The sequence below is a fragment of the Mauremys mutica genome, chromosome 22 (genome assembly GCF_020497125.1).
Source record: "Mauremys mutica isolate MM-2020 ecotype Southern chromosome 22, ASM2049712v1, whole genome shotgun sequence".
NCBI classification, from domain to species: Eukaryota; Metazoa; Chordata; order Testudines; family Geoemydidae; genus Mauremys; species Mauremys mutica.
In genome coordinates, this window is record NC_059093.1 from 16,441,751 (window position 1) to 16,468,399 (window position 26,649).

At 44.8% G+C, this 26,649-nt stretch overlaps 1 protein-coding gene across 14 annotated transcripts; it reads right to left on the reverse strand.

The window, feature by feature from the left end:
- Positions 1-24: 24 nt before the first annotated feature.
- On the reverse strand, positions 25-24,977 carry FAM118B (family with sequence similarity 118 member B). 14 transcript variants are annotated; one of them, XM_044996834.1, is made up of 11 exons: positions 24,814-24,975; positions 18,025-18,077; positions 17,676-17,793; positions 13,810-13,885; positions 12,492-12,586; positions 10,594-10,674; positions 7,642-7,894; positions 6,351-6,578; positions 4,308-4,436; positions 2,625-2,910; positions 25-1,081 (listed from the first exon to the last, which is right to left on the reverse strand). In XM_044996834.1, the coding sequence occupies exons 6-11, from the start codon at positions 10,665-10,667 to the stop codon at positions 978-980; spliced, it is 1,074 nt and encodes a 357-aa protein (XP_044852769.1). In that variant the 5' UTR covers positions 10,668-10,674; positions 12,492-12,586; positions 13,810-13,885; positions 17,676-17,793; positions 18,025-18,077; positions 24,814-24,975; the 3' UTR covers positions 25-977. The 14 variants fall into 14 exon arrangements, with proteins under 14 accessions (XP_044852769.1, XP_044852767.1, XP_044852777.1 ...); XM_044996832.1 differs by having other exon boundaries at positions 18,025-18,131; XM_044996842.1 differs by lacking the exon at positions 17,676-17,793 and having other exon boundaries at positions 25-520; positions 1,025-1,081; positions 18,025-18,131; positions 24,814-24,974.
- Between the last annotated feature and the right edge of the window lie 1,672 nt (positions 24,978-26,649).

Sequence of the window (26,649 nt, forward strand, 5' to 3'; positions counted from 1 at the left end):
AATCAAATGAATCAAGCCAAAGCAGCTAAGTAAAGCAGGCTTTTAATACACCTTCCACATACAAAATACTGTACAGTATAAAGAAAGGACTAGAAAACTAGAGCTTCAAGTAATAACTGCTCAAGTTTCATTTCATTGAAATGTACAGAATACAGAAGTACAAGGTCTGAAACTGCCACAGCTGCTGCTGTTCAGAGGGAGAGAAACTCTCCTTGCAGATTCTGCAACCTTGAGAGACAGGATATCACAGCTGCTGTGTAAACGACAAGCAGTCTTCACCAGCCAGGACCTTCCAACTGGGACTCCATGAAGTCTGGTAGTTTCTAGCTTCTGGTTTTCTAGTTTCTGGTTTTAGAGTGGCAGGATCACAGCTGCTTAAGAACTAGCTATTGAAAAAGGTGAGATTCTTCTGACTTTGAGATTCACAGGCCTGTGCAACAGGTGCCAGGGTCTTTAACTCAGATTAACCAGTAGCACAGTCAGTTGAGCTGCAAGGGTAGATGCTCAGGTGCTGCACCCTCTGTAAAGTTAAAATATCCTTTCACACAAGTCTAGGACAGTATTTAATTCATCCTAATTAAACTGCTCACAGCACCCCATAGTGCTAATTTTGATCCTACCAGTACCAGTGATCAGCTGTAGCCCCCAGAAGAGGAAGAGTAGCATATGCTCCATTCTGTGTTAAGTGTTAATTTGTGACTAGGTGCAAGCAGCCTTTAAGCTGGTTTTTGCTCTGTGTTCCTGGCTAGCCTTCAGTAAAAGCTGCTTTCAATTCCACCCCTCCAAAGTCAGCCAGTTGAAGACAGATGGTTGGTTTTGAATTAGTGTTTTCAGATCCAGCATTACTGGCACATCTAAAAGCTGCTACTACTCATTCCTCCATGCACAAGCAGTTACCTTTAGCACCTTTGGGAGAGGGATACCCCCCTCTGGACATATGCCTCCAGAGCTGCCCCACAGGTTAGGCAAATGGATGATCAGTTTTGCCATGATATCTCTTGAGCTTCAAGAGTAAGCTCCATACCTTTGATTTCAGTGTGGGCTGTAGAAGAGCCATTTAGCTGTCCTTCTCTAGGCAGACCTGGGGAAGACAAGATACCATTTCTTAAATGGTATTTGGTATGGCTACAACCAACTAGAACCCCACGAAACAAAACCTGAAGCAGTGAACAACCCAAGGAAACTCACTATTTCCTGTTCCTGCTGTGCTGGTGCCCCCCCCATGCAGGAGTGGGGAAATGAGTGGTTTGGAAGTTGCACCTTGGCAGGGAAGGATCAGTCTTACACCTCAAATCTAGATCAGCAGGGTACTGTAGGCTGCATGAGCAGCCACCATTTACACTGGAAGCATACATGTAGAATTCAGAACTACAACGGTGACCAGTAAAGGAAACTATTTGGCTTGTGTGGCTGGTGTTTTGATGGCTAAAGGCCTGAGCTACTTTCAAACAAACAAACAATCTGCTTTCCACTTAGAAATGGAGGTCCTCCGTCTAGACTGCCAGCATGACTGGAGAGCTAGAGAACAGAAGCACCCAGAGAGAGACAGCTGAGTTGTTGGAAGGGAAAAAGGCTGGTTACAGAAAGGGGCAATACACTGCATTGTTTCTGGAGGCAAAGCTCATTACATCATCCCTGCCCCACTCATGTCTGCTGACTTCAGGGATTCCCTGCACACCTCCATGCCACAAGCTCCATGGGCCCTGCCATTCCCCCCTCCTCACCATGCTTCTCTCCCAGCACCATTATTTCCTGTCTCTAGGGGAAATAAGTCTGATCTATAGACAACTAGAGTTATGTTAGACATACAAACACCATGAAGTTGAGTGTCAGGCATTGCTTTGCTTAGGCAATGAACTTCAGGGACTAACAAGCTTCTCTTCCCCCCTGGAATGTTGGAGACTCAAACCACCCTTCAGCCATGCTGTCTAAACATAAATCAGACTTGCCAGCTATCCTCCAGCAAGTTGGTTCCTTTCCCTGATAGTTCTAAAAGGTAAATGCAAGAAGCCAAAAATTTGGCCTTTTATACATCAAAGCATCAGCAAGAGGCAGAAGCTGGTTTATTTTAAGTCATTTGCAGGTCAAGCAATCCAGCTGCAGGAGTGTTCCACCACTCATTTTGCTGAAGGTGTAGAGCGGAGGAAAATGATGACTGCTAGAAAACAAACTAGAAATCATGTTTGATGTGTAGGAGGTACAGTACCCAAGCAACAGTACCAGAACCACCTACTGTAGTTACATTTAACCAGCACTAACGTGAAACCAGACCCCAACTGCATTACTTCAGCAGAATAATTTGGGGAGAACAAATGATTCAATGAGTAATAAAATGTGAAAAAGGAAGATTATTCCTTTGGCATAATCTGTACAGGAATTCAAATCTTCTGTTAACTGGTATTTTAGTGTCACCGAGGGAGTAGAGAAAGGGGCAGTAATACCTAAATGAGATTCAAGGCTGAGAATGGGTAGCTTGGGCTTTACCATTGTAAACCCCCCCTCCGAGCTTGCTAAACTATCATTTAAACACAGAAGCCCTTGCTGAAGTGGCTTGGAGAGATGAGGTGATGCATGCCAGGGTGTGGTGCATTGCTATTCACCACAGAGCCCACCACTCTATGTACCTGTTCGATCCCGCACGGAGATCTCACTTGTTAGCCTCTCAAAGTAGTCAGGTAAGTCTGCGTATTCATTTCCATATGAAATGACTTTAATCCCTTTATCCAGCATGTTTTCACGGAGCTTCTTAAACTCATCCACGTCTCCCCTCTGCACAAGCATGAAGTGTTCCAGGTCCGACTTGCGCTTCACAGCTTCTAGGAAAAGAGCCTGAAACGTGGTGTCATCAACAGTCCTGCCACAGCCCAGGAACAAGAATGATTTGTTTTCATACAGCTTCTGGATCTCCCCCTTTAAAAGGGACAGATAAAAAGTATCTTAGCAGTTTGGGCAGGTTTTATTGCAGCCTTCAAAATGTGCAAGTTGCACACTAGCTGGCTTTTACCAATTACATCCCAGGCTCCTTGCAATTATTTAAGTTAGGAACTCCAACAATAACTGAACTATACCATGGCAACTCACCCATTCATCTTAAACACAGATTCACCCTAAACTCCCAGGATAGAATCCCCCACCTTGTAAGTATGGCCTACCTTGTGTGCCCAGGTGTATACATTAAAATGCATATTAGTTGCTTGCATCCATTTTACCAAGCGCTCCAGATTGCTCTGTGTCCATGACCTATCCTGTTAGTTAATTACTAATCCCCTAATTTGTGTGTCATTGCAAATTTGTTTTCTGCCAGGTCATTAATAAAAATGTTACTAATGTAGGACCAATCCCTGCAGAACCCCCTAGAAACACACCCGCTGAACCATAATTCCCCATTTACAATGACCTCTCAGTTAACCAGCTTTTAATCCACTTAATGTGTGCCATGTTAATTTTATATAGTACTAGTTTAATGAAAATGTCATGCAGTACCAAGTCAAATGTCTAAGTACATTACATCAACCAACCAAACTTGATATTTTGATGAGGTTACAAGTTAGTTGGACAGGATCTATTTCCATATGCCCATGTTGATTGGCATTAATTATATTACCATCTTAATTCTTGATTAATTAAGTCCTGTATCAGCTGCTCCATTATCTTGCCTGGGATCAGTGTCTGACTGACAGGCCCATAATCACCCAGGTTATCCTGTCTGCCCTTTTTAAACCACATCAGCTTTCTTCCACTCTTCTGGAACGAATTTAGGAAGGTCGGCTTTAGTAGGCCTGAGAAATTCAGTCCAGACTGTCTGATCAAGAGGGGGTTTCTGGATGTTTCTGTACCCTGTAACTGAACATCCTATTCTAAATATACTCTAGTCCCACACTAAGGACAGTGTTCGACGACACACGAGATCTATAGATATTTACATGCAATTGCCAGGAGGTAGAAAAAAAACGCTGATTTTATCCACCAATCCTACCTCCAGGCAGAGAAAATTCAGTCTCTCAGGGTAACTATCATATCAGCAGAAAGCCAATACCAAGTCTGCCATGAGCAACAAGTGACAGTGAACATGTAAACACCCCACCTCTCAATACAGTCCGAGTCTTGTCCCTTTCAAGGCAAGATTTTTTAACTCAGTGAAATCTGAACCGTCTGCTGAAGCAGAACTATTAACTGGAAAAGCCAGCCTCGTTACCCCCAAAAGATGAAGGGAGAAGCCAAACAAGCACAAGACTGTAGATAAGCGAAGCAGTCTCAGCTTGGGTGTCTGGGGGGAGGGAGGAGGGCACAAGCCGGCTGAAGCTCACCATAACCTCTGTATTGCGCAGCACATTCTGATACCCAGCTGGATGAAGCACTATTCCACTAGGGTTTGTGTAGACTCCATGGATATGCAAGACACTGAGCCTCCTTTTTTCTTGCGCCCACTCCAGCACCTGCACAAAACAAACACAGCCTGCGGAATATCAGCGAGAAGTGCCCATCCCTTTGGGTTCCTAGGCAAGTCAGAAGTTAGTGGGGGCAGAGTGGGCCATTACTTGAGGTCTTCATTTGTCAAATCTCACATTGCAGGAATTAAACTGTTAAGGAACATTCCTGAAACTCTGGAGGAGGAAGAGATGCAGAGAAATCCCAGTGCATGTGAAGAAAACAAACCCACATCATCTTCAAGGCATCTAAACCACAGGAGGCCAGTGCTTATCCAAAGCCCATCAAGGGTCAGCTTGGGCCATTTCTCCATAGGGGAACCAGATGCTCTTCCCAAGCTCCTCACTGCAGGTCTTGCAGTCATCATTTTTCACTAATTGCTTCAAGTTATTACCAGCATGTAGCTTTTCAGGAGCGTACTGAATTTCAGTCTATTTGAAAAGTTAGCTTCTCCTTCATGTCCCTACTCTCATGAGTTCCAGATACAGCTTGTCATACCTCAGACTAAAATGGTGCCTCAATGCTCATTTGCACCAGAGGTTCAGTTGTTTGTCCTGGTCTCACCCACTGTTGATAGGAAAAGGTGGAATCCTGACTCAGAACTCAGCAAGGAAAGGATAAACAAGCTGACATTTTAATATGCATTTCTCTTAAATCTACATGTTTATTCTATTTCCAATCTAGACTCAAAACAGTTTTGAGAAAGCTTAGCGGTTTAGCCTTTATGCTTCAACAAAAAATCCTTATCACGTTTTCATAGTTTCTTACCATGTTTGCAAATTCATTCCTATACACCTCATCTCCGTATTTAATCCTGCGATGACTGAGAATGTTACATTTGTATCATTGGAAATATATCCAACGGTACAGACTGGGAGGTCATGTCAGAGACTGGAGTTTAGAAATGTGAACTGTGGTATATTTTACTTAGACCTAATGGGGGGGGGGGGGAGGGAATCACTAACTCCTTACACTATTTCTATAGCCCCTGCTGCGTGCCTGCTACTTTACGGACAGTATGGAGAGCCGATTCTTGCCCAAGATCTAAACTGACAATGTAAGGATCAGGAATAGGATGCAGAGCGCCAAGTGACTGAGTGGTGGAATTTAGAATGTGCTGTTGGTTAAAGTAATATAAAGTTAGGATTTTATGTCTATTGGGTGACTGATGCATCATGGGAAGAACTAGGGATCAGAAACCTTGTTGGGGAAGCAAGGAGGGACTCAGAGGAGAGTTCTGACACATGGCAAAGTGCATGGGGTCCCAGGAAAGAGGGTGGGCTACATGGAAGAAAGTAGAGATTACAGGAAGACAACGACAAGAAGCCACATGGTGGATGGGAGAAGGAAAGGAGACAAAAAACAGAAAAGTAGATGGGTTAATTTGTGCAAGGCCTTGAAGGTTATGACCCTGTGTGCATTACATATTCTAGAATGTACCCCAAAAGGAATGTGTTTTATCTAAAAAGACTGATAGATTTGTTTGGGGCATACAGCTTCCTGCATAGTTCAAAATCTTAAAGCCAAGTCCCACCTGGAGTCAAATAAAGCTGGGAGTACATTGGCAACTGAAAGCCAGGAGTCCTAACAACAGATCAAAGCAGTATGAAAGCTGTTAAAGGTGTCTGGAGGCTTCTCCTGAGTTACAAGGATGTCCACGGCATTTCTAAGGATCGACATTTGGGATGCAAGGAACCTGAAGGATGCACTGTTCTTACCAACCCCTCTCCCAGAATACTAGAGACACTTAAACGTACAACACTATGGATCATCCAGCCTGGTGTATTTTATCTACCACTATAAATTGATGTCAGTGTCAACAGCATGACATTTCACGTCGGTGCAGGATGTTCTACCACCACTGACCTATGATTTGTGTGAACAAAGAGCAGAATGTTTAGCCTGGCTGACACGCTATTTACCTTTTTTTCATCAGTAAGGTCAAGAGATTCAAGCTGTTTCCCTTGGTCTGCTGCATACAGTTCCAGCAGGTTATCAAAGTTTGTGGTTAATACTAGTGTTCCATTTTCCATTAAGCGAAGCACAGACTGAAGCAGTTGTTTCCCAGAATCTTCCATCTTGGACTCCAGGTCATCAAACACCTCGTATAAACAGTCTTTGAAAAACGTGGAGCGGACATTGCTAGTGCGCTGTGGAGGGAATCAAACAAACCAAGGTCAGAGGTGGGAATCTGATTCCCTGTACATACACTGGGGACGAGGGCAGTATAGAAACCTACACACATAGCGTAAAGCGCTTTGCAAAGCAATGAGTTAGCGGGGGACACAGATTATGTGTACGGCAAACAGAGCAGCAGATGTGTGATCAGAAAAGAGCTTTCAGGTTAGAGTGCAAGGCTGCATTAACAGCGGAGATGGAAAGTTGGCCAGGACATCAAACTGATCATTTGCCCGTCTAGGCGTGTCTAATATGCTCATCGCTTGGAGCCAGAAGCAAGGCACCCTGCTCTTTCCTTCAAGTACAGTGCGATCTTTACGCTTTACTGAACACTCAGGCAGGCAGAAGGGATCTAGATTTAATCATTCAAAATAGAACACTTAACTGCAACACCTCTAGTACGGCCCTTTTGTAGGAGCACAAGGCCTGAGGTCGCATCTGAACCCACAACCCCAGAAATAAGACCACTGGCAGCCAGGCCTCCCCAAAACCCGTAACTCAGAAGCACGTTCTTCCCCAAACACCACATCCTCAGGGCTGCCGCCCCACCTTTGAGAACATGCTTACCCGTAAATCACTAAGGAAAAAATAACATTTACTTTAGGCTGCTAAGGGAGCAGGTACTTTCTGCAATACAGCTATGTAAGGAAACAGCGTATAAAGCAAGTTGATCTCCACAGACAAACTAGCATTTGAGCCCCCAACATCATGACATTCTGGGCCAGAGCCATTAAGCTAATATGACTGAGGAGCCATCTCACTGATCCCAGCCAGACTGGTTTGGTGCCTTGGTCCTGGCACACTAAGTGGTGGGAGCAGCCACTTCATGCAACTCTCTCAAACCTGAGGTTGCCCCAAGGACAGGCCCAGAACCACTGGATGGGTTTCAGAGAGAGCAATACCCAGCTTTGACTGGAAGGTCCAGCCAGGCCCAGTCAGGGCAATGGCTGGGGAGAATCCTTGGCCATCCCCCTGCTCTCAAACCCACATTCTACACATTGAAGTTGATGAATCCTGCTGCATGTGCTCACTCACCGGAGATAGTTTCTGGATAAGGTCATGGGCAACATGAACAAGGTTCTTATCTTCTTGGAGACCTTTCTGAAACTTTCTGCTCTCCTCCTCTTCAAGAAGATCAAAGTCAATAGCAGCATCCAGCAGGGCCTGGATTAACCCTTTCCAAGACTTCAGTGCTGGGACTTGAGGAGCTACTGCTGCACTGATCCCTGTCCCAATTACCAGAACAAGTTCCTGGGGCTTTTTGGTTTTAAGGCTTGGCAACAGTTTTCTGGAATGAAGTAAGAGAGAAGCACATTTGTGCTGACATAAATGAGTGTCCCAAACGCACACATGGGTCCCAGAACTTAGAGGAGACAATGGCCAAGGCTGAAGGGGTTGGCATGCAGGACGTGACAGAGTGCCCTCAAAAGGCAATGCACAGTTCTACAGGCCAGTAACAGCCAGCTATAGGGATGAGAGAGTCACAATTTGGTCCTTTACCAGCCCTGTTAAGGCAAAATGCCCCATTGCCCTGGCCAACTTCTAAAGCAGAGAAAGTCAAGTAACTTTAGTTGCAGGACAGCAGAGATCCTGGCAATTGGCCCCATTTAGAAATGCAGGTTAGAAGGATGGCTGGATTTTTGGTGAGCCATGAAAAGGAGCAGAGTCAAAGCTTAGACCACGCAGAGTCTTATACAGGGACCTTCTGCCCGCCCACCCCCTTACTTTGCTGGCGCTGTACCTGTACTATGTTTTAAGTCATATTTTGTCAACACCGTACTGAATTACCATCTCTGGTGATTACACACGAACTACGGCAGGGTTTACCCAGCAGAGGAGCCCAGAGTTTTTCCGGTAATACTCAGAGACTGAGCAAAGAGAAGCAGGCCAAATACAGAAGGAACAATCTGTAAATTCTTGACACTCGGCAAGGATGGGAAGTAAATACAGAGATACCTAGGGTACCTTTCTCAGAGCCCAGGTCAACTAACTCGGGCTTGGGTTATGGGGTTTAAAATAGCAGTGCAGACGTTCCTGCTTGGGATCAAGCCTGGGCTCTGAGAGCCTCCCCCCTCAATGGGTCTCAGAGCATGAGCAGGAACATCTACACTGCAATTTTTAGCTCAGTAGCGCAAGCCCAAGTTGGCTGATCCAGGCTCAGACTTGCTGCAGCAGGGTTTTGGTTTTTGCAGTGTAGACATTCCCATAGTCGGTACAGAACCTGCATTGAGACACAGGCACTAAGCTGTGGGGGTACAGCAGTAGATTTGGCCTGAAAGCTCTTTAGAGATCCGCACAGTCCCGTGTGCTAGCTGCCATTTGAGAAAACTGTTTGATCCTTTGGTTTGTGCAGTATGCGTTATTGGTTGCTATTGCAAATCTGGCTCTATTCGGTTTATTCAGAAAATTTAGGCAATTAATTCTGAACCCCAATTCTCCCCCCCCATCATCTACAAAAGAAACAAGCTTTCCCTAGTAATATGGGAGTGAAATGTTAACCAGGCCTTTTTATATTTTCAGAATCCCGTTGGTTGAAATCCAGAGTATCAGAGCATGAGCCAAATAAAGTGATGATTCTAAACAACAACAGCTCAGGAAAGAGATTCGGTTCCCACACTGATAAGCAATAGGCATTTCTATCACCGCATTCCTAGCAAGCGAGCCTACACTTCCAGCTTCCTCTGTTCATTTTAAAATTCAGCAGGGTGGAGGAAAAACACATTCTTCTCCCCCCCAAATTAAAGACCTGGATATTTTTAGTTATTTAAATTAAATTTTATTTCACCCACCTTCCTGCCTTTTCACAGCCAATAAATAAGTCAGGTTAGTTGAATACACTTTCCCACAGAACCAACCCAGAGAGAACATTGAGTGCTAGCTAATATCTAAGCACCCTCCAGCATGATAGGGAGCTGAAGAAACTAAAGCAAAGCAGATGCCCTTTTCTGCTTTGACAAGGAACAAGTCCTGGGGATTTTCTTAATCTTAACCTGTAGGACAAGGGAGTTAAAACATCACAAGAAACAGGATGGACTGAATTAAACCAAGGCAACTTAAATCACCAAGTGGAAAGCCTCAATTTGGTACATATTTTTGGTAATGAGCTACATCAGGGGTTCTAAAACTGGCGGTCAGGACCCCTCGGGAGGGGTTGCGAGGTTATACTTGGGGGAGTCATGAACTGTCAGCCTCCACCCCAAACCCTGCTTTGCCTCCAGCATTTATAATGGTGTTAAATATATAAAAAAAGTGTTTTTAATTTATTGTGAGGGAGGCGCAATCAGAGGTGTGCTATGTGAAAGGGGTCACCAGTACAAAAGTTTGAGAACCACTGAGCTATATGATGGGACCTGACCTCTGACTTCAGGAGACACCAACATCTGTGATAACTTCCCTAGTCTCTTGCACCCAGAAGCACAGCCCCTGGGTCTCTCACAGGATCAACCCTTTAATGCAGTACAAGAGCTATTGTTCCATATTTATAAAGCTTTACCTCCACAGTTAGGGGCAGGGAGGGGGAATCTAAGTCCTCCTTTAGATAGGAAAGCAGCCTTTCACTCCATGTTTGATAGAGGCTCATGGAGTCAGTATATTTATTTTTTATTTAAAATGTTTTAAGAGATTATAATAAGTAGACTAACATTTCGTATTAAATTCAGATTTTAAACCGGTTTCATGTAAAAAATATAAATTAAATCAGATTTATATCAAAAATATAATTTATATAAAATCTGATACTCTTCCCTCCCACCCTCCCCAAAATAAAGAGAAAGAAAGAAACAGATATTTATCCACACAGACAAGAAAACAGTGGTTCTAATGGATTGTTGAAGACAGCATATATTGTCAGACAAGCATTGGGAAGATCACTGAGTCTTAGTGCCAGATGTCACACCCCTTTCTAAAATGAATGCAGGGTCATGGAAAAAAGCTCATCATTTGCCTCTTACTAATATTTCAATGTCAATGTAGTACAAGTAAGTTTACCTGGGCTTCTTCACAGGTGGTATTCCATCCAATGTGTCGTCTTTATCCAAGTTCACACTCACTGTAGAAGCCATCCAGTTTCTGCAGCAGACAAATTTACAATAAGCAAAATGAATAGATCTGGAGCAGTCTAAATAACTAACTTTGAAAACGAAGAAGAAATATTTAGTCTCATCACTTTTTGGCTAAGGACTGCACTATTCTGGACTCTGCACTTCAGCTCCAAACTAGCTGCTCATCTTTACTGAGCCAAGAAGTTATTTTTAATGAAGTTTTGCAAAGTATCCAGGAGACTATTCTAATGGATACTGATCACAAATAGCTTCAAACTCCCCATTAGCTAGCATATCCTCTCAGAAGCTTAAAAAGAAGAATTCCTTACCAGCTCCCCACTAACATTTTTCACCCAGGTTCAATAGCTGAAATTAGCATGGTTGATTTGGTTTTAAAAAGCATCCATAATCATTGTGCCACTGCATTACCACTCCTGAGGCCAGCGTGACACTAGCTGTGCAGCAGACCTCCCCCAAGATACTAGCATTGGCATCAAGGCAATACCTCAATCCTAGTCAAACACCTTCATTTTACCTTGCCCACTCATCTTGCTTGGTTGGCCTAAATCTTTGGGCAATGTTGGCATCTCTCTGAGAACAAACTCACAGCTCCAGGGCCGGCAGGAGAAAGCACAAAAGATTTTTGTTGACTTTCCAAAAGCGACTATTGTGGATTTATTTTTGTTCTTCAGTGATGATCATATTCATTAGATATCTAGACGTCAGAAGACTTTTTCATACTGACAATTTAAACGTCAAATTCTATACCTGAAACCCTTTGTCAATACCCCTTCAAATGAAATCCTCAGTCAGGAGAATTGCCAGTACATGTCTCCTGTTACTAAGTCAGTCCCTCCGGAGTAAGACTGTTCCAAGGGGAAGAGAGGGTCTCTCTCAGTCTCTATTGCCTACTCAGTCCTAGGCCATCTCAAAGGGGCCAGCAAGATTCTAGTTTGTGCTAAATGTGACGGCCATTTTTGTGACATGGAAGTCCGTTCAGTAGCAACTAGCCTGAGACCATCATTTATTTTACAGAGGGCCATTCAACCTGGGCCAGATCCGAACAAATGACCTACAGGGGAGTAGTCCCCTGAGTCAAACAGCTTTTAAGGCAGATTCTTTTTTAAGGTAAAAGCTCAGTGCCCTCTTAATACGCCTCTACCCCGATATAACGCAACCTGATATAACACGAATTTGGATATAACGCGGTAAAGCAGTGCTCCGGGGAGGCGGGGCTGCGCACTCCACTGGATCAAAGCAAGTTCGATATAATGCGGTTTCACCTATAACACAGTAAGATTATTTGGCTCCTGAGGACAGCGTTATATCGAGGCAGAGGTGTATTAGTGGCTGCAAATTGGGGGGACTGAACCTAATGTCTTCTGCATCTTAACTTCACGGTCCCAATTCCATTTTAGTAACACCGACACAAACCCAAGGAGAGCAAACAGTGCTGAACATTTTCCCCGCAGCGGTGTAATTTAAGTGTGACCAACTTGGATTTTCTGTAGTTTACAAAAGAAGAAAAATAAAACTTTACTCCTATATCTTGTTTTGATGATGTCTCAAATTCCAGCCCTTCAGGAATTTTAATAGCCAAGTGATAACCTTTATGAAAATAAGATAGCTAAATAAAGTGGTGGGAAAGTGTGTCTCCGGGTATCTAGGAAATCTAGTGTTTTAAAAATTTTCCTACATGTATGCAACCTACAAATCCATTTCAAACACTGCTGGCTAATTTCCACACACCCCCTGGTAATGCAGCCGTGTTGTATGCAATACTGGGGTCTGTATCAACAGCATCACTGGTTTCCAGAACTAGAACGATGCTCATTTACAACTTACACTGACAAAGCACATTAAATGATGATCAGGAAAAGCCTACTGCAGGCTCCCATTGACACATGCGCCTGACTTGCATCAGTGTCCAACAGGAATTACTAGAATGCAAAGAAGGGAGAACACATCATATTTTTAGAATTCCATTGGCAAAAAAAAAGCCTTCAGCGTGAGCCAGCACATTTAGCAACCTTATGTTTACATCCACTGAACACCACACACACTATGACACACCTGAAGGCGGTGTGAGCTAGCATGCTCTGCTCTAAAGAAATTCAGTACGGTAGAGACTTTGGTGGTTGGCTTGAAGGCGCAATCTGGAGGGCAGGGACTCTTACTTGCCTGGCCACTATAATGGCAGAATTACACTGATTCAGAGAGTACGAGTCTTTTGGAAACCTCAGCCAGCCAGTTCCAGTTGATTTAATTTAATATTGCTGAAAGCTACAATCATTACATTCAGCCTGTATTGATGGACTTAAGTTTATTTCAGTGACACATTTAAATAGATTCTATTGCAAAGAACAGCTCTATCAGTGTTGAAGGTTTCTTAATATTTTTTCATGTTTGTGTATGTTAAGTGCTACTGTCCACATTAATACGATAAAGATCTGTTAACAGGGATAATGTCATTTTTAAGGAAATTAAAACATTCAGTGAAATCTATGGTGGCACCACATACAGGTGAGTCACTGTCACTCATCTCCATCTTCAGCTTCCACCCAGCACTGTAGAGAGGGAATCACCCTGCACAGGCACCAGCATAGACTGGATGGTCCAGCAGGTCTCATTTCTAACTTAGATTACATATCCCTGTGACATGGCACTTTCATCATCATTTCTTCCTGTCTGAGCCATCACGTTCTCAGCTGCAGGGCAGAAAGTATCCCATGGGACAGGCAGTCCCCTAATCACCTCTGAAACAAATCACTGCATGGACATCTTACCACATTGACTGGAGAACAAAGATGGAGAATCCAGGGGTTCAGCCCACAGAGCTGACACTGTGACCCAGGATGATTTGGAGGCATGGGAGTACAGAAGAGACTATATTTGCTACGTGCAGCTCCCAGGCTTCTGGCAAGTAAGACTCAGACTTTAAGGCCAGAAGGGACCCTCGCAATGATCCAGTCTGACCTCCTACACATTGCAGGCCAAGTTACCAGTGTGGCCTGCAACGTGAGATCATCATGAGTACTGTTTACAGAACTCAAAATACACCCTGGATTTCGTCCCACATGCTGATATAATATGTGCAGGCTGTGCCTCTTGTAGGCCTCAGATGGCCTTTACTAGTATCCTCTTTTTGGCAGGGGGTACTCACTTCTAGAAAGTTTTGACCTTCTGCATTGGACTACTTCTTTTCTGCAGTACACTGATCACCACAACATTGGAAAAACCTGTGAGTGTACAAAATGAAAATAATTTCACCACATTCCTTCTGACTCAATATATGTTTGTGTAAGTTTTTATATTAGTTTCACCTTATCATATATCAGGCAATTGACATTCAAATATCAAAACTGTTTATGGGAGTTTGGATGTAAGCATTTCACTGTACTGTTTGCAAACTCAAATTGTGCTTAGCCATGGGAGTCAACGTGAAACTGACTATAAACAAAAGTTAAACTGAATAGTTGTGTGTTTCACTCAGCCTGGAAAGTGTAAACAAACATAACTGGGGAAGTCAATTTTTTAAAGTGAATTTATGGTATGAAGGGCCTTTTAAAATAAATTCGGATTTTAACTTAACTGGACAATATGTCTAAGTTATTGTCAGGAACTAGACCTTTCCATCACACTGAACCTCCGAAACAAGAGAAATTATTCCTAGGACAGACTTCAGGAAAGAGTGCTTATATTTAAAGCATTAGCAGCAGTCAGGCTATTACTGGCAGGGATTACTGTTCTTAGGATCAAGGTTTTAATTCCAGAATCAAGAAATGTAAGTCTCCAGGTCATGTGCCAAGGCAAATGGCTGCTCTCCAGGGGGGATGGAGCTGAGAGAAAATGAGCATCTTTTGAGCCAGGTTATTAGGCACTGGCAATATACAGCGCCTGACAACTGCATTGTGGAGAAGGCTGCAGAGGGGAGTCTTATGCTAGCTGGTATTGCTGTGAATGGCAGCACAATGAAGAACAAAAGTGAAGACAAAAATGAATAGCAACATGCAGACAAAAAACAATTGTTCATTCTTCCTGAAACGTCCCAGTTTATGCTACAGTAACTTTGGAGACTGTGTGACCATCAAGCTCTTAAGGTTTCTTGGCTCCAGAATCCTATTCTCCCATCATAAGACTATCCCTCTTCTATGGAGGGAAGGAAGATTAAAAGCATTTTTTGGATGGTTTGAATAAGTCAATTTTTTCCCCCCACAATGGAGAAAGTCAGTTCATATTTATCTTGTGATAACTAGCTCCTGTTGATCTAATTCCTGGAGTGAAAATCTGAGCTCTTTATCCTGATAGCTCTGTACAATGCTGAATGCAGGTGAGAAAAGGTTTTTAAGATAATGTGAAGTGACTTACACTTCGATTTGAAATGAGTGTGCAGAGTCAAGAGATATAACTGAACACCCACTATGTGCAACCAAAGTGATTTTTAAAATGGATCATCCTTAAATCTACACAAATGTCACCTAAAACTGTATAAAACCTACACAAACAATAAATCCATAATACTTAGACAAGATGCAATCAGACAGCTGTGCAAAAGCATTCAAAGGAGAAGAATGAGGGTACAACTACAGTAAAACCAAATGCTTCAACACAAACAATACAGGCAGTCTCACAGCTATTCTACAGATTAGACCCATTCTACTTATGAGGACACCGAGGCACGGAAAAATTGTGGCTTGCTGAAGGTCACACAGGAAGTCTGTAGCAAAAGCACAACTGCTAATAGATGATAGATAGATTAGCACAATTGCTAATAAATACCAATGGATCCCCCAACTGAGGAAGTTAAAGCATATTTCAGTGGTGAAAAGCATGATCAATAGAAGTACCATCTTCTATATAAGTACATAGATAGCTTCTATCATAGATCATATAAATATCGTAATACATTGCATAGTACGCCGCATCTTCCTGAATGGACATAGGAACACTACAACCTAGTCTGTATCTAGGTGTTCTATTGGACCGTTCCTTGAAAGTCAAGGAACATCTTACCAAAGCCTTGCCAAAAATAAAGACAAGAAACAACCTGATTAGCAAAACAGCTGGATCACCTAGAGAGCCAATGGGCAGACACTGAGGGTTTGTCTACCCTTACTGTGCTGCAGCTGCACCATGGCAGTGCTTAGCGAAGACACCAGGAGCTTCTCCCATTGACATAGGGACTCCACCTCCCTGATAGGCAGCAGCTACGTTGATGGAAGAAGCCCTCCTGTCGACACAGTGCTGTCTATGCCAGGAGTTAGCTCAGTGTAACTATGTCGCTCAGGGGTGTGGATTTTTCACACCCCTAAGTGACAGTTATACTGACTTAAGTTGGTAGGCAGACCAAACCAGAGAATATGGGCTTGTCTTGTGCTATTCTGTAGCAGAATATCGCTCCCTAGTGCGGCTCAGCTCTTTTCACACAGGACTAGTAAACACTCAGCTGAACGAAACAATGCGTATGGCAGGTACTGTGAACCTGACAAATCTGGCCTAGCTGTCAGTTCCGTCCAACATTGCCCTTCTGACACAGGTGACAAGTTGCCTTGCAGAATCTGCTCCTTACAGTGCAAGACGTGCGATACCTACCCCTCTAAAGATGTGTTTAAGCCATGGAGACACCATTTTAGCTCAAGGCAACCCCTTTTGGACAAGTCCCCTAAGGAACCTTGACATCACCTCCAGGAGGCAGAATAGGTGGCAAGAACAAGCTTCCATAGCCAAAGCCCAAGGCTATGAGTTGGTCAGTCAGGTGGTTCGAGTTGTCAGCTGCTCCCACCCTCTGGGCAGCGGGGCACGGGCCGTCAGCTCTCCCCCACCCCCCTTTATTTTTAGTAAGCATCATAGACAGATCACGACCTCCATGAATTTTTGTTTTCTGCCCACGACCTGTCCATGACTTTTACTTAAAATAACCATGACCAAATCTTAACCTTACCAATGCCTACCTCTGACAGATCCACCAGTCCAGCTCCCTGGTTTTGACCTTTCCCCAATGTCTTTGAGTGAAGTTCGATTGCTTCACATGTGCAGTGATTAGGTGTGCTGCTAGTGACTAAGTGAGGCCTCTGACTCTCCCCTTTGCAGCTGTGGCCAGTCAGAAGATGCAGGCCATACCCATCGGTAAGTGCTGCCTGATTCCCTCATGGACTTGCACAGTGCTCTCCCCTCAGCTACTGAATGGTTAGACACTTAGTCTATGCAGATGTAATACACACAAATTCACAGCCATGAAAAATGTGTCAGACTGCCTCCATGAAATCTAGCTACTGGAGGGGAGGGCTAGGGGTTGTGTCTTGTGTGAAAGATCTACACACAAGAGCATACAGAAAGAAAGGAGAAGAGAGATCCATCCACGAACACAGTAAGGAACAAAAAATGCATCATTTTTGCTAATTTGATTAGAAAGTCTGAGTTACTGAAAGTAATGCAAGTACAGTGACTGGAGTAAATGGAGTTAAATCAAGTTTGTAGTAGAGTTTGTACATGGATTTTTATTAAAATAAGATGCATATACAAAGCCATACTGTACTATAATTTTTCTGAGTATTTTTATTTTAGAACTGAAGGAATTGATAGCTTCAGTTTCCAGGTTTGCACAGCGCGCACACACTAAAATCCCCATAACAACTGACTCCCTTACAGGCAGTCTTAACTGAGAAACCAAGGACTGAATGAGTCATGAAAACTGAACTCTCCCCTTCTTATCCCAAAGGTAGGCCCTTCAGTGAAGATTCAAGGCATAGTGGCAGTTTGCACTGCAAGGGGAAGCCTGTACTGCTTCTGCCAGTGCTGTTGTGTGACTTCAGCCTACAGTGAGGTCAAGCCTGGACCTGCCACCAGCACAGAGATTAATCTAGGGCAGGGGTAGTCAATAGGAGGACTGCAGGCCAAATCTGGACCAACAGATGCTTCTGAATGCACTGTGAAATCTTTCTATTTGCTTATTATCATCATTATTATTTTTGTATTATTTTCTCTGGAGTCTGCTCCTTGACTATATCTTGACAAAAAATAATTGATTACCCATGATCTAGGGCCTCATCCTGCTGTCTTTGCATGCTCCAACTTCTCACTGACTTCATGCGAGTTTGGAGTAGCACGTCCCCAGGGGTTTTAGGACTTAGCTGTACAAATACGTTGTCTTAAACAAGAGAAAGTAATTCAAGTTAGGAGTTCCCTCTGATATGGAGTTATATACAGACATCAGAGCAGATGCTGAACCGGCACGATTTAGGATACAATGTCACCTAAGAGCTGTGTCATTTTCTACCTCATTTTGAATTTCTGCAAAGAATGAACTGCAACATTACCGGACTGCCCATGCAATGAGTACTATCAAACATAACAGATCATCCCTTCACCGTTATCTTACCTTTATGTTTTGTTCTGCTGTCCTCTCACCATCCCTTTGATTAGATTGTATCACTGCAGATCCAAAGAAAAATTAGGTTTCAGAGTAGCAGCCGTGTTAGTCTGTCTCTGCAAAAAGAACAGGAGTACTTGTGGCACCTTAGAGACTAACATTTATTTCAGCATGAGCTTTCGTGGGCTACAGCTCACTTCTTCAGAAAAAGAAAAAAGAAAAGTTAGGAAGACTCCAAACACGTAAGAGTTTCTTGCCAGTTCTACCCAACATGCTCTCATTATTCCCACATTCTGACACAGAGGAGATCAATGGTCAGATGTTTCTTGGATACAGGAGCATGTAATGAGATGTACCTTAAAGAACCCTTGATTGCACGTACAAAACAGTCACTGATAACAGACCAATTTATCTCTGAAGTATGATACTTCTCAAAGCAAAGATCTGTGTGTCAGGAGGCACAATAGCACACAACAAACAAGAGCTCTGTATGAAGAAGATAGACATTATCATTGTCTAATCCTGTAGATGTTAAGCACCTGATCTTTTAACTCTAATCAGTTCACTAAAGAATGTCACACACCCCTAAAACATGAGTTGGTATGTTTGATAAATTCTTGGTTATTTAACTAATAAGTTTATTTTCCCCTTATGGAAGCAATTCTAGGGTGTTTACTTGAGAATCTTGCAGCAGGAGGACACAGAATCAAAGATAACTGTGCTTTTCTGGCAATGTTGTGTAATACTGTCTGCTCCCTGCATTTTGCAAAACATAGCCACCAGGGTGGATTTGATTTCAATCATTTATTTAAATCACTAGTCAGGAAGACTTGATTTAGTTATGGTTTTCTACATAAAAGTGCATTCTTGTTGGTTGTTTTAACCTTAATACATATGCTTCACAACTCAGATAGATGTAGGTTTCATTTTTAGAAGATACACACTATACATTTTTAAAAAGGGATTTATTTTGAAATCTTTTCAGATTAGTTTTGCAGCTATATCAGAAAATGAATGATTGTTTGGTGATTTCATTTACCAAATGTAATTGAAGTAGATATTTATGAAGTCATTGGGAGGTGAACTATCTCCAATTCAACAGGTTAATCAATAATATTTGGAGGATTTTCTTGCCATGCTGTATTAGGAGGAGATCACCACCAGACAGACACTTAAATTGTTTTATTTAACTAAAACAACAACGTTATGTATTCTGGATTTTTTTTCTTCAACATATAATATTTTAACAAAAAGCATATGTCCCTCGCTTCTCACATTTATCTCCAGACTTCTCCTCCTTGTCCAGATCTATTCTGCCCCCAACAATCTTCTATTCATTGAACTTTTTGAAACTTTGCACTTTGAGAGAGGTAAGGGATTGACTCTGTGTACACAAATTTGCAGAGGGACAATAGAGTTGAGGTCTGTTATTTCTCACCTCTATATATTTATTTATTTTAAAATATTGTTGCTGTTAACAAGCATGTTACCCTCTGGGGAGACACATCCACAGTTTGAGAACTGCAAAACTAAGCATCTCTGATGGTATCTTCTAGGTTGAGAACTGAGTCCCATTGGGTAGATAGAAAGATTAACCTAAATAATCTATACAGAAGCTTGTGGAAACTCATAAAATTGGGTCCCTAATCCATGAACTATTGGAACTCATTTACAAAACTTTTCTTAAACATTACATTAATATATTGTCTCATACTATAGAATTAGAATTTATAATCCCTATTCCATGATGAGAGTTTTAATTAAGATACATTATGGCTCAAAGCTATCTTTAGATAGGTTTTTTCCCCCAAAATCCAATTAAAAATCCAATTGTTTTTCTTTTTTAAATCATTATTTTTATCCACCCTGGAAGCCACACAGATCATTTCAGTAACTTTTGGTCTAACCAGTTCTTGAATCTCAGCAGTGATTGTGTTCTAAACCACCCCCTTTGGAGCTTAGAATTCTTTCGTAATATCTAGCCCAAACTTTCCTCCTTTAACTTCAGATCATTCCTCCTACCAACTTCTGAGAATTAAGCACTGCCTTCCTACAACACATGGTTATCTTCCAAGGTCATCCCTGGGATTATGTCCCCCGCACAAAGTCATCTCTGAGTAGATAAATTCAGCTCCCACGGTCTCTCCAAGTGACCTATCCTCTAATTCTCAAGAGATTTTTGTTTTTCTTTAGATTTCTACATCCTACCTAAATTTTGAGCCAATACTGTAGGCAATAGTCCTGGTGCAGCTGGTTGGACAAGACTTGCAGGGAGGCAGTTACAGGACACTAATTTAGCATTGTCATCCTGCTTCACACATCAGAATTCAATAGTATTGCTTTTTTCATGCTCCCATCCCTCTATATGCTCCTGTCTGGTTACCGATTTATCTGTAACCTCAACAACTAAGTCTGTACTTGAGTTTCCATCTATACTATTTGCTTCTCCCAATATGTTCCCAACAATGAGGCACTGCTTCTCCTGAATTATAACTGATTACACGCTAGATAAACCATCACTCTTGATCTGAAAACAGGAGATTAATTTACTTATCTGATTAAACTTATTTACAGTAACTTAGGGTTCATACGGGAAGCCTGTTAACTTCACCAGGGAGGTCCCAAACTAGCTTGCTCTTTGTAGATTTTGCCAGCTTGCTAAGGCTCTAGCAAAACTATTGAAGAGGAGTGAGCTGTCACGTGGAAGTGCTAAACGAAATAAATAGTAAGGAATTTGTTCAGATAGTTTGCCCATCGCAAAGCTGAACCAGATTGTTTGTTTTAATCTTGGGTCAACTTAAGAACTTTGTCTGAAAGTTGCACATTTTATTCACATATTGAACAATAAATTAAAATGACTGTTAAATACTAAGAATGGAACTTGGTTTATGATCTTAAGTGCTGCGGGACCGCAACACCAATGTCACTTTAATAAAAGCTCAGAAATTTCAGTTGCAAAACAACTATTTTCAAGTACTCCTCCCTGGCTGACCATCCTATGTTGTGCTACCCGGGAGGTGAAAGTTTCAAGAGTTAAGCTTGGCCTAGGGCAGGCACTACAAAGGCAGCAAGCTCAGTCCTTCAGGGAAGGGACAGCCTCATTCATTTAGGGAAACACCTCACTCAATCAGAAAAAGCGAGACAGGTCGGGGGAAAGAAAATACAGTAAATAGGAGGCATGGAGGCTTTCAGGGCTGGGACTGCACACACAGTAAAAAAAAGTTGACACCAATCAGCTTTAAAGGGTTTGCTGGGAAATCCTTCAAAAACTAGGAGTATGCAACCCAAAAAGAGGATTTTAAGTTTATAGAATGAGTATTTTTAGCAAAGGGGTTAAGACGGAAGCAAGATTGCATCAGAAGGCACAGTGGAAAACAAGGGCTGCAGGGCCTACAGAGGCAGAACAAGGAAGCTAGTGGCATAACAACCAGGCACTGCCAACATTTTAAAGTGAGTTCTTTATGTGCAAGATCAAAGGATGAGGACGGGTTCCAAAGACTATCAAATCCCATGAGAGGAAGAAATCATTAGATTCAGGTCAATCCAGAACAGTCAGATTTCAAATTTTCTAAGAACACTGAAAACCTGACAACTGAAACTTAACCTGTATTACACTGATCCATCAAATTCCCTTTGTCTGTTCCCTGAGGAGCAGCGGGTATGGAAGAGCTCCACTTACTTGAGAGAAGACAATAAGGGGCTTACAGAGCAACACATCTTACCAAAAGAAAGTCTATCACTAAGCAATTGGCGATTACCTTTACCTCAAGACCAGAATATTATTTTGGTCATGGAGAATGGGAGGGACATTGCGGAGTATCCTCTGAATAAGTAACAGAAATACCTCAATATGCATGGGAGTCAAAAAGGGGTAGAGCCCATGGTCTAGTGGTAGAGAACTGAGCTGGGATCCAAGTTCAAGATGTCAGCTGGATTCTGCATCAGGGCAAACAAGGGTCTGGGAACGGTAGAGAGTGATAAAAGTGGGAGCTTTCTATAATATTTTTATGACTAGGAGTCTCGGTTGAGCAATTTGATTTGGTATTGTTACCTACTGGATGCAGAGGAGTGAAAACACTTCTCCTGGAACAGAGGAGTGACATGAGGTGTTTGGGTCCCACAGCTGATTGGGGTGAGATAAAGGCATCATCGAGAGATGTCTGAAATCAACATATTGACAGAAGACCCAGAAAAAACCATGGAAACCCTCATGACTGAACATTAACACTTAACAATGGAAGGCCCAGACAGGCTGAACAGTGAACTCAGTATGATTTGGCAGCAGGAGGACAATGGATTGGAGATGTCAGGAACCTGCAATAAGAAGTGTTCACAGACACACAGCAGCTCTCATTCAGGATTCCCACACAGAGAGCAGTCTCATGGGACTCAGAGACAAAGGGACAGGGAGAGCAGAGATGAATTCTACAGAAGGATGGCTTGGCAGAGTCCCAGCTTTTGCCAGCGTAAACTCTGCCTTAGGTTAGCATACAGAAAGCAAAATTTAAGTGCTTCTAGATGCTGCATCGCAACTGATTCAAAACCTACTCTGGTTTGGAAAAGGCTGCTTGATATCACAGCAAACAATGATGTGCACTGATACCTGAAACTGGTGAAAAGTCTCTGAACAGGATTCTCTCTCAGTCAGATTCACTGTGCAGCCCTAGCACTCATAGTGACAAATAGGAGTGCTGGAGCCTGAAAACCCTGTCTCTGGGGCATTAAAGCCGCATGGCCTATCCCTGCAGAAAAGTGTGACCTTTTAGCACACTAATGGGTAACTCCCAGCACACTGTTTAAAGGCCACATGACAGCCCAGACCCTGTCAATCTGTGACACAGCAAACTATCTTAAGCAATGTTTCCACTCTCCATACACTAGAAATAACATTTCTTGGTCAGCAAAAGGGAGGGGGAGTTATCAAAACATTAACCTGGCCACATCTATACGAGGAAACCAGTCCTTGAATAGCGCTAACACATTAAAACTATGCCCTACCAATTTACAGTAGGATTTTAACAAGGATTACCCAACATGTTTAAAAAAAAAACCCACCTTCTTGCTAGTGAAGAAACGGTCTTTCGGGGAAGCCTAGTCAACACAAAGTTTTGCTGACCTGTAAGTGTCAGCTAGGATGGGGGCTGCATTTTAATGGTAGGCGAGCAATTGCCACAGAGCATTGCCAGCTGCCCCACCCCAGAGGGGAGCTGCATTTCAGTGCTAGGTGAGCACTGGCCAGACTACAGCGCTGCCCCGGGTACCAGCTGCCGCCCCAGCAAGGGCTGCATTTCAGGGCTAGGTGAACACTGGGCACACAGCACCGCCAGCCCGGGGACCAGCCACTGCCCCGCCCCAGCAAGGGCTGCATTTCAGAGCTAGGTGAGCACTAGGCACACAGCACCGCCGACCCAGAGACTAGCCGCGCCGCCCCGCCCCAGAGGGGGCTGCATTTCAGCGCTAGGTGAGCACTGGGCACACAGCACCGCCGGCCCGGGGACTAGCCGCCCCGCCCCGCCCTAGAGGGGGCTGCATTTCAGCGCTAGGTGAGCACTTGGCACACAGCACCGCCGGCCCGGGGACTAGTCGCCCCGCCCCGCCCCAGAGGGGGCTGCATTTCAGCACTAGGTGAGCACCGGGCACACAGCACCGCCGGCCCGGGGACCAGCCGCCCCGCCCCAGAGGGGGCTGCATTTCAGCGCTAGGTGAGCACTGGGCACACAGCACCGCCGGCCCGGGACCAGCCGCCCCGCCCCGCCCCAGAGGGGGCTGCATTTCAGGGCTAGGTGAGCACCGGGCACACAGCACCGCCGGCCCGGGGACTAGCCGCCCCGCCCCAGAGGGGGCTGCATTTCAGCGCTAGGTGAGCACTGGGCACACAGCACCGCTGCCCCGGGTACCAGCTGCCGCCCCAGCAAGGGCTGCATTTCAGGGCTAGGTGAACACTGGGCACACAGCACCGCCAGCCCGGGGACCAGCCACTGCCCCGCCCCAGCAAGGGCTGCATTTCAGAGCTAGGTGAGCACTAGGCACACAGCACCGCCGGCCCAGAGACTAGCCGCGCCGCCCCGCCCCAGAGGGGGCTGCATTTCAGCGCTAGGTGAGCACTGGGCACACAGCACCGCCGGCCCGGGACCAGCCGCCCCGCCCCGCAGGGGGCTGCATTTCAGCGCTAGGTGAGCACTGGGCACACAGCACCGCCGGCCCGGGGACTAGTCGCCCCGCCCCGCCCCAGAGGGGGCTGCATTTCAGGGCTAGGTGAGCACCGGGCACACAGCACCGCCGGCCCGGGACCAGCCGCCCCGCCCCGCCCCAGAGGGGGCTGCATTTCAGCGCTAGGTGAGCACTGGGCACACAGCACCGCCGGTCCGGGGACTAGTCGCCCCGCCCCAGAGGGGGCTGCATTTCAGCGCTAGGTGAGCACCGGGCACACAGCACCGCCGGCCCGGGGACTAGTCGCCCCGCCCCAGAGGGGGCTGCATTTCAGCGCTAGGTGAGCACTGGGCACACAGCACCGCCGGCCCGGGACCAGCCGCCCCGCCCCAGAGGGGGCTGCATTTCAGGGCTAGGTGAGCACTGGGCACACAGCACCGCCGGCCCGGGACCAGCCGCCCCGCCCCGCCCCAGAGGGGGCTGCATTTCAGCGCTAGGTGAGCACCGGGCACACAGCACCGCCGGCCCGGGGACCGGGCACACAGCACCGCCGCCTCAGAGAGCTGGAGGAGCCGAGCCGGCCGCAGCACGGCGGCGCGGGGGGCGGGCCCTCCTCCTCTGGCCGGCCGGGCTCCGCCGCGAACTCACCTGGCTGTGGCGCCCCGGCCGCTGTTACCGGCCCACAGGCTCCCCCCGTCACCAGCCGCTGCCGGCCCACGCAGGCGCGCTGCGCTGCGCTGCCCGGAACGCCCCTTCCGTCGCGCAAGCGCATTACAGTCTCCTCGCGTGTCTTACTGCGGAGGCGTCTTGCAGACGCGACTCCTCCCTGTGCGCAGACTCGTCCCGTCCTCTGCTCTCCATTCTGCCGCGAGAGCTCCGGCTCGGCACTAACCAGCTCTCCTTGCGCCCTCTGTCTTATCGCGATGTTTCATGGGCTATATAAAGGGAGCCGTGGTCGGCCCCTGTGGTGTTAGTCAGTCACTCTTGTGTGTTAGGACGGGGTGGGGGGGTCGATGTCTCTGCCAGTTTCTTGGGGCTCAGGGGGAGCCTGGCTGCTGCTTTAGGGCTTGGGCCCTTGCCTGGCTGGAGTCCCACTAGGGCTGTCCTGGGGCCTAGGGCTGACTGGGGGACCCAGCCACTCTCTAGTCATCCTCCCCAAGGGTGGTTCACACCCATCGCCTTGGGTGTGAAAACAAATAACTCAGGCCTAGTCCCGAGCTGAGCTGGACTAGTCCTCGTGCCACCCCACAGCAACCTGGGCAGGGCTCGCCAGCACCCTCCTGGCCAGGCTATGCAAGGATGAGAAACCTGGGAAACTCAGCGCAGCCCTCTCACTAAAGTATCTATAGGGGGTTGGATGGAAATCCTATGCAAGTTTTGAGACCTGAAGGGTTGCTACAAAAACCATGCAAAATGAGGGAGTGTGGCAGTAAGAGCCCTAGGAAAGCAGGGTGTGTGGCTATTGCATTCTGAAGTCCGTGACTGATCAAAAGGGTGAAAAAGTAATATAAACAATACCTTGCAAACAGCCTTTGCTTAGGCTGTGGTAATTGCAGAACCGGCTGTGCTAGCAGTGGTAATGGCATTGTACTGAGATAAAGGAGTTCTAGCAATGTTACTCATGCTACCCTTTGTTTTAGATGGGTGTGTTAATTAAGGATATGTAGTTCTTAAATAAAAAAAAATTAAACATCTCAGTCTTTATAAAGTGATTATACTTTCTGCTTAAATATCTCCCACTTCAGTATGTGAGCCAAGCGCTTACACTAAGTAACTATATGCAACCTTGTCCTTGCAAACAGCAACATGAACAATGAAATCATTTTAAACAAATGCTATGATTGACATTTGTTGAATATTTAAAAATGTAGTCTTACTCATCATACTAGAATTAAAGTGTCTTCCTTAGTCTTCTAGTCTGATTTTTCTCAGGAAGATGAAAAGCCTTTTTTTTTGTTAGTTTTGGTACACTGTGATATGGATAAACCATTTCCCCTTTGAGGAATTTGTTAGGTTCCTTAAATATTTAAAAACAGTATAAATTAGGAACTTAAGAAACTTATTTTAAGATATTCAGGATGCTTGCCTCTTCCCCTTGTTTTGTCTGAGAGATGACTGTAGGTTTGTGAATCAGTAATCTTCCTAATAGTAGTATGTGAACCTACCCTGTTTTGAAAAAGTCTGCTTTAATTTGCTGCAAATACTGATTTGCATTGACCCCTAAAGGGGGTAAAAAGTCTCTGAATAGGAGCCTACCTCAGTCAGACTTGCTATACAGAGCTCATAGCGAGAAACAAGGAGTGCTGGAGCCTGAAGATCCTGTCTTGGAGATGTTGAAGCCACATGGCCTATCCTTATGGAAAAGGGTGACCCTTGGAGGTTTGGCACACTACAGGGTTAACCCCGGCAGCCAGTTTAACGGCCAGAGCATAACCCAGACCGTGTGAATCCGTGACATAGCAATCTGTCTCAAGCAATGTTTCT

Bases quoted from the DNA above. Each gene is read 5' to 3' on its own strand.
- FAM118B (XM_044996839.1), bottom strand. From the start codon at position 10,667: ATGGCTTCTACAGTGAGTGTGAACTTGGATAAAGACGACACATTGGAT. The intron at 7,895-10,593 runs GTAAACTTACTT...ACTTCATTCCAG, and splicing joins CCACCTGTGAAGAAGCCCAG to AAAACTGTTGCCAAGCCTTA. The intron at 6,579-7,641 runs GTGAGTGAGCAC...TTCCCTCCACAG, and splicing joins TTATCCAGAAACTATCTCCG to CGCACTAGCAATGTCCGCTC.